Source organism: Cucurbita pepo, unplaced genomic scaffold (assembly GCF_002806865.2).
Source record: "Cucurbita pepo subsp. pepo cultivar mu-cu-16 unplaced genomic scaffold, ASM280686v2 Cp4.1_scaffold001465, whole genome shotgun sequence".
NCBI classification, from domain to species: Eukaryota; Viridiplantae; Streptophyta; class Magnoliopsida; order Cucurbitales; family Cucurbitaceae; genus Cucurbita; species Cucurbita pepo.
In genome coordinates, this window is record NW_019647628.1 from 1 (window position 1) to 7,165 (window position 7,165).

General features: G+C 37.5%; 1 protein-coding gene and 1 long non-coding RNA gene across 2 annotated transcripts; both read right to left on the reverse strand.

Moving 5' to 3' along the window:
- Positions 1-655: 655 nt before the first annotated feature.
- Positions 656-1,692, reverse strand: LOC111786336. Its single transcript, XR_002813775.1, has 2 exons — positions 1,309-1,692; positions 656-1,030 (listed from the first exon to the last, which is right to left on the reverse strand). It is a non-coding gene; the product is annotated as an uncharacterized LOC111786336 (long non-coding RNA).
- A 303-nt stretch (positions 1,693-1,995) lies between these two features.
- LOC111786335 (GTP-binding protein OBGC, chloroplastic-like) lies at positions 1,996-6,047 on the reverse strand. Its single transcript, XM_023666639.1, has 4 exons — positions 4,913-6,047; positions 2,944-3,217; positions 2,255-2,543; positions 1,996-2,153 (listed from the first exon to the last, which is right to left on the reverse strand). The coding sequence occupies exons 1-4, from the start codon at positions 6,001-6,003 to the stop codon at positions 1,996-1,998; spliced, it is 1,812 nt and encodes a 603-aa protein (XP_023522407.1). The 5' UTR covers positions 6,004-6,047.
- Between the last annotated feature and the right edge of the window lie 1,118 nt (positions 6,048-7,165).

The following is a 7,165-nucleotide window of genomic DNA, read 5'->3' on the forward strand; positions in this document are numbered from 1 at the left end:
TTTCTTTCGGTTTCTACATCGAGTTTCGATTTAGACTCGTTTGATAATTATTTAATTTTTTTTAAAAAATGATAGAGAACTAAAGAAGTCGCATGTGATTTATACTACGGATGAAATTAAAACATAAAAACAAACAATAAAATATATAAAAGATGAACAACAAAATAAGGCAAGAATTTAAATGCAGAATAAAACGAGAGTTGAAGTATGAATTAAAGTAAACGAACTAACCAGAGAAAGACTGCAAATTAGGGGCAGATCCCAAGTCCTCGTGCGCCCATGCTGAGTGATCTTAGTCCAGTCCAACTAGATCCTCTTTTGATTTCATTCAAAAAGAAGTTAGGCAAAAACTCTAAGAAAGTCATATAAATACTTTTCTACAACCTCGAAAAAAAAAGTAAGCTCTTCCTAATTCATAAAATCTTATGGAAACAAAACTAAATGTTAAAAATGTCGATAAATCTAGATTGACGGTATCGTTTCCTTCTTTATCTTGGCAAGCACCAATTTTTATCGACACTCGTGTGAGAGATAAACGAAACAATATAGGTTATAATAATACAAGGGTTATTGAACTTTCAATACAAACACCAATTCATTTTCTAATTTGAGTGCCTATGTTCTTAGATTGTCTATTATGAAGCCTTGCACAAAATAAAAATAAAAAAAAGAGAGAAAATTGATATATCAGTGTTTATTTCTACATAGTTTACACATAGAATATGAGGGTTACACAACAAATAATTTCACCAGCACTTTATATCAAAGAACAGCCTAGAACCTTGCAACTGCAACAGTTATGTAACAGCACTCTAATTTGACATAAACTTTACGAAGTCTATGCTGTGTCTATTTGTGGTACGTGATCGACTCGACCGCAATTTTCATGAAAAATTCAATCTCCTTTCTACTCATTTAATTTAGCATTTTAGAGCTGGGTGCAAAGGTTACCATAAAATAATGCTGCTCCATTCGGATCTCCTGGATGTGTAAGGCTGTTCATCTGATCCATGGAGAACATTCATCCTTCCTACCATTAAGCAAAGAACATGAAGGTCAAAGCTTCTCAACCGTCATAAATCGTAATGGAACGTTTGCAACATGCCATAGAAATAAAGATAGCACCAGTATAAATTTACTGAAACGTTAATAAACCGTAGCTATTAGCTCTAGAGAAGTAACAATGGAACTGGCAATAGCACTGAGCATGAAATATATTACAGGCTTAATCTCAAATTTAGAGCAAATTTCATAGGTTCCTTGAAACAATATCAATTCAAAGCAAGCAAATTCCAACGATGTACCTACCGTTATCAGCATCAAGCTACCAGTGAGCAAACAAAGGCGAGTTACTTCCACTCTGGCCATTTCACAGAATCTGATCTTTTCTTCATATTAGATGGACCAGAGCTATTGGGTGAATCATGCCAGATCATCTCCATCTGAAGATAAACAAAGCAAAAAAAGTAACGGATGTCCAAGTTTTTTTCATCTCAATATCCATAAATCCCACCAATTAGCTACATTCAAAAGAATACATAGTAAAGAGAACTGGATGTGATAGATTTCCTGTATTTTTTCTACTTTATCTTCTTTATATTAATTTTCTCGTGTAATCAACTATTTTTAATCATTAGGCAGTTGATTAATTTCTTCAGGCATGTTAGCTTTCATTTCTGTCACCAAAAACATAGCTAGAGAGTTTNAAAGAAAGAGGGGCTATCGATTCTAATAAAAAAAGGGTAGAGGAGCTTCTTGTGTGCAATTTTCAACTTTACCGGAAAGCACTATAAAACATCTTTTAAACATACTTTTTTTGTTCCCTCCTTTTTCCAAAATCTGCTGGAAGGATATGCCATTAGTAGGAAAATTCAGCTTACTTTTGTTCCTTAATAAAACTCGGTTAATGTAAAAACTCTTACTCTTAGTTGCATGGTAGGAAGCGATGGAAACTTAAACCTATCTATGATACCGAAATCATGAGTAAAGATTAACTTACCGCCAATTTGTCATCTGAACAAATCGTTGTAAACCAGATCCAACTACATGCCAGGAACCGCTATCACGAACAATTTCAAAGTCATCAATAGAAGCACTACGTTGCTTGTGTATTCTATCTGCCACATAGTCCAGATTCTCTGGTATTTTCCCACCTAAAATGGACAGAGTTCGTTAACACAACTTATGGATTGTGAATAAACAATCGAGGATTTATATAATAGAGAAAAATTCTGGGAAAAATAAGTTATATGACCTTGAAATTCCCTGGCTTCTTTAGTTTCCCTTAGTAGCTGATATGCAGCACTGATGACTTCATGAGTGCCCTCTCTTTGTACGGCACTCATACAAAAAGTTTCAATCCCACGAGCTTGAAGCTTTTCCTTGAATGCTGGCCAGTTTTCGTAAGCTTCAGGAAGATCCATTTTATTATAGGCAACAAGATAGGGCTTTTCAGCTAGTTCGGGGCTAAAGAGCTCTAACTCCAAACGAACAGCATCAAATTCATATTCAGGTTGTGGTCCTGACCCATCGACCACATGCACCTATAACTCCACAAGGGAAAATAAAGATACTTTAGCCTTCTATACATTACGATGCCAACAAGTGTTGAAGAAAAAATAAAAATGGAAAAGGAGATTGCAGTTTTATTTTCCATAAAACAATGTAGAAGAGGTATTTATGACATTTCGCATCATTCCAAGAGATCAAGGGATTATTGTGAAGTAATATTATAATGTACAAAGCCTTGAAGAAGGTAAATTTATCATTTAGCTTCACATACAAATGCGAATGGATATCCCATTTAAGAAGAGGACTTTCATGATTAATCAGTATTCACCAAAAGGATTATAAATCAAGTGTAAACAATAGGATATGAATTTGTACCAGTATTCACCAAAAGGATTATAAATCAAGTGTAAACAATAGGATATGAATTTGTACCAGTGCAGAACACCTTTCAGTGTGACGTAGAAATTCATGGCCTAAGCCAAACCCCTCGTGTGCCCCTTCAAGTAATCCTGGAAGATCTGCTACCACCATAGTTGAGTCATAGTCAAAAGATACAACACCCAAGTTTGGGAGTAGGGTAGTAAAAGGGTAATTTGCTATGGCTGGCTGTGCAGCACTTATCACGCTCAAAAGTGTGCTTTTCCCTGCATTTGGTGCCCCGACGATTCCAACGTCTGCAACAAGCTTTAGCTCCAACTCCAACCACCTGAAGAAAATAATTAGTACTCCTATCCAAATAATCATCCATTCATAAGACAACAATAAGTTGTTTTTCTATAAGAAAACTACTTTCATTAAGCTATGGGAAATAGTTTTTAACGAGTTCTAGAACTGCCTGTCCCCACCTCATCTCAATCCTATCCCTTAGAATGGCATCACCCATTTTGCTCAATGATCTTGCGTCGTCTCACACTGAGGGAAAATGGCATGTCCATTCGGGGCAAAAACATCGAATATTTTAGAACCAAAATACCCAAAACCCCGACTACATCCTCACAAGGTTTAGGCACTAGCTCCCACCAAACTAATAAGAGCTAACACCCTCCACCCCATCTCCCATAGAATCCCACATTATTATTTCAATTTAGCACAAATGGGGAAAAGGATCTTTAAAGATGGAAAGGAAGTGAAGTGTAATACAACTCCAAGTATACATGACTAAAGTCAGTATGCCACTTAAGGGAACAATAAAATAAAATAAATAAATAAAGCTCTTCATTAAGCAAGCTTAAGTATTTTTTTTCTCAATCAGATCTCAAAACGGGAATTGAAAAAAGGTCATAAGGAACCCTTCTTTCCCACCATCAAGCCTTCGGCTAAACCACTCTCCACACCCCTGGACAATGTCATCCATCGACAAAAAATTTATCAAGAAAATCTCAACTCAAGTGATTGTAAGTAAGCTATGTAGAAAAAAAAATCTTTCTTCTACAAAACTTCATCAACAAAATCTCAACTCAATGATCCTCATACTTTTCGACGTTTTATTGCAAAAAGAAATTTTTTTTATTGATAATTAATATTGATTTTAAATTCCATAGGTTCCTAATGAACTCTATACTGTGTCAATGAGAACCTCATCCATAGTTTTTCTTAAAGCCACAGAGCTACCCAATTAGAAGAAATAGTATGAGCTAATACCTTCCTCATTCTATCTGCCAAAGCCTTAAGCATTGATGTGGTAGAGATTTCTCAAAAGATTAGTTGGCTAGGAAGAAGACAAATGTAGGTCTCCCTCATATTCACATTGATTATACCACTTTGAAAAGACTCATTAGCCACCTCTAATAAATTGGGCTGGAGCTTAGTAATTTCTCAATCACCCAAATATAGGCCAACGGGAACCATTAGGATGTGACACCTTGAAACTTTGTAAACTAGACACAGCCCTTAATCTCCTAAGAATGAAAAGCCTCTTCAAACTTTCCCTCTAAGGATGCGAATCTAGTCCCTCAACAGATAGCTTAAAAACTTAGGAATGAGCATAGAAGGGAGTGGATAAGATGACCATCTTTTCCATCTCCTTGTCCCCAGTAGTCACGCTATCATTATCATCAGCAAGAGAGAATCAAATTTCCTGAAATTGAAGAAATTATAAAAGAAACACGTGTAGCTATCCCTTTCCTTCATCCACATGACTCTTAATTTCATACTCACCTAGCGAGACCATTATAAGAGTACAATCAACTTAACTATCCTCATTGTTTGAAAAAGAAGAAGAACGCCCTCACACGGGCAGTCTCCAAGCACAAAGGAGGAAGCATTTGAACAAACGACCATTACTAAAAATGGGTGCAAAACAATTAAGAATATGCGTGCTTGTGTGATGAGAGACACAACAAGAGCATTAGGTACCATTTTCAAAAAAATCATACAAAAAAGGAAGAACATAAAAACTCACATTTCTGAACCCTCTTCTCCATTTTCTGAAATCTTCGGAACCTTATTTGACCCGGATTTGAATGATGCATTGCCTCTTCCACCTCTTCCACCGCGCAGCAACAGAGCCCGCTGCCCCGGATGTAACAATTCCAACAGAATCTCTTGGCTAAATGCGTCTCTTATCACTGTTCCAGGGGCCACTTTCACCACCACATCCTCACCCTTCGCCCCGTTTTGCATTCTCCCCTGCCCATGACTACCCCTTCCTGCACGAAAATGTATACCATTTCGAAATGGCAATAGCGAATTCATCGACGCATCAACTTCAACATACACATTCCCACCTCTCCCTCCATCTCCTCCTGAAGGGCCACCCAACGGCACATACTTCTCGCGCCGAAATGCCACAACGCCATTGCCACCATCTCCAGCTTTCACATAGATTTTCGCTCGATCAAAGCACCGCATTACTGCTGGCAGCCCCTTCTCCTTCACATCTTCTTCGCCAGCTTCATAAGCACCATCATAATAGGTTTCCACTTCATCAGTATCAACAAATCTTCCCTTCCTAAATGCCAAAACCTTCTCTCCTTCCTCATCTAACTCTTCCTCTTCCTCTTCCTCTTCCTCTTCCACTTCACTATCATCGCCATACTCCTCCATTTCAGAGTCATATTCCCCCTCAAACACTTCAAACTTCCCATAGCCATTCCCAAAAGCCAAATTCCCATCCAATCCTCCTTCCTCTTTTTCCTCCCTCTCTTCGTAGTTCAAAGAATCCAAATCATTTTCCTCCTCAATTATCGCAACATCCGAATCCAAAAGCTTCACCTCGGACGAAACCTTCGAAGAAGAAGAAGAAGAAGTAGAATCAAAAGACGGGGAATCAAAGCTAAGAAGAGCGAAGTCTTCCCTGGGAGGGAGGCGAGTATAGGTAGTGGCTTCAACGCCAATGGAAGATAACTCCTTCGAATTGGTTCTTATCTTAACGCTACTACGATCAAGCTTGTCGTTCCCTCGAAGCTTCTTGGGCGACTGTATTCTTCTAGGGTTTCGAATTCTGGGCCGAGCAAGAGCTTGCGGAGCAAAGCAAATTGAAATGGCGGCCATTTCCAAATCCGATGAAGCGGCAAATTTGCACTGCAACTTCTTCAACTTCAACTTCGCGGGGTTTGAGATGCGGTTACGAAAGGGGTTTTTCCAGCCATTCAATTTTCGACACGTGTCCTTACACTTGAACGTCATCTTAATAACCCAATCTTCTCTACTACGACGTCGTTATAAACCAATGTCTGTGCTGGCGGTGGTTTTGCATTTTGGCCCTCGAATTCTTGAAATTTATATTTTGGGTAATTCTTTTTATTATTATTTATTTAACATTAAAAATATTGTCTTGATGTGAGTTTTATTTAATTTCGGTCAATATACTTCAATATAACTTAAAATTCGTTTAATTTAATATTATTTTTAAAAAATAGTCTATATCGACCTTTATTCTATAAACCTGCCGAAGGTCTTTTGTTACGTAAAAATTAATATTATTATTCAATTAAATTTAATTAAAAATAATAATTTTGAATTGACAATATAAAATAATTTTAAATTTTATTGAAAACATTTATATTACGACACGAATGAATTAAGTATATTTTGATTACTAAATTTTGAGAGTTAAAATAAAACAGTTTGTATATATATTATTATTATTATTTATAATTCAAACAATAAATAGCTGGCTCGTGACAAAAGCTAGAAAAAGACAAAAAGAAAGAGGCCAAATTTTGGAATATTGAAATTTAGTGGGCAATTGTGTTAATTTTGAAAGAATAGCGAGGTTAAATTGAAAACAATTTAACAACGAGGCCCTTGGGTTGATAATTGTTATAGATTTAGAGAGATCTCCCAAGTGGCGAGTAAATTAACAGAAACAAAATCATCACCGAGTTCATTCAATCGTGAACCACCTTCGACCAACCTGCGTGCGGCTCGATCGGAGCTAGGGTTTTTTCACTCGAGCTTCTCCGGCGGCTGAGAGGCGTCTTGAATCGGACAATTGAAGTCGCATTCGAAATTGGAGTTGTTTGCGTAGCTTGAGAGCACCGGTGGTTATTGCTCAACTATGTATAGTGGTTCCAGTGACGGCGAAGGCCATGAGGCCCCGCAACGGAAGGTACCTCCAGCTTCGTCTATGCTGTGGGTGAGGAACCTTAGGAGATACATCGGAACCGGTACCGGGCTGGGATCTGAAGCTTTGATGGGTTCGTGTTTCCCC

What these genes read in the sequence shown, in the direction of transcription:
- LOC111786335 (XM_023666639.1), bottom strand. Translation starts at nt 6,003, where the DNA reads ATGGCCGCCATTTCAATTTGCTTTGCTCCGCAAGCTCTTGCTCGGCCC. An exon ending in GGAGAAGAGGGTTCAGAAAT is followed by an intron (nt 3,218 to 4,912) that starts GTGAGTTTTTAT and finishes TATTTTCTTCAG; the next exon opens with GTGGTTGGAGTTGGAGCTAA. An exon ending in CTGAAAGGTGTTCTGCACTG is followed by an intron (nt 2,544 to 2,943) that starts GTACAAATTCAT and finishes GTGGAGTTATAG; the next exon opens with GTGCATGTGGTCGATGGGTC.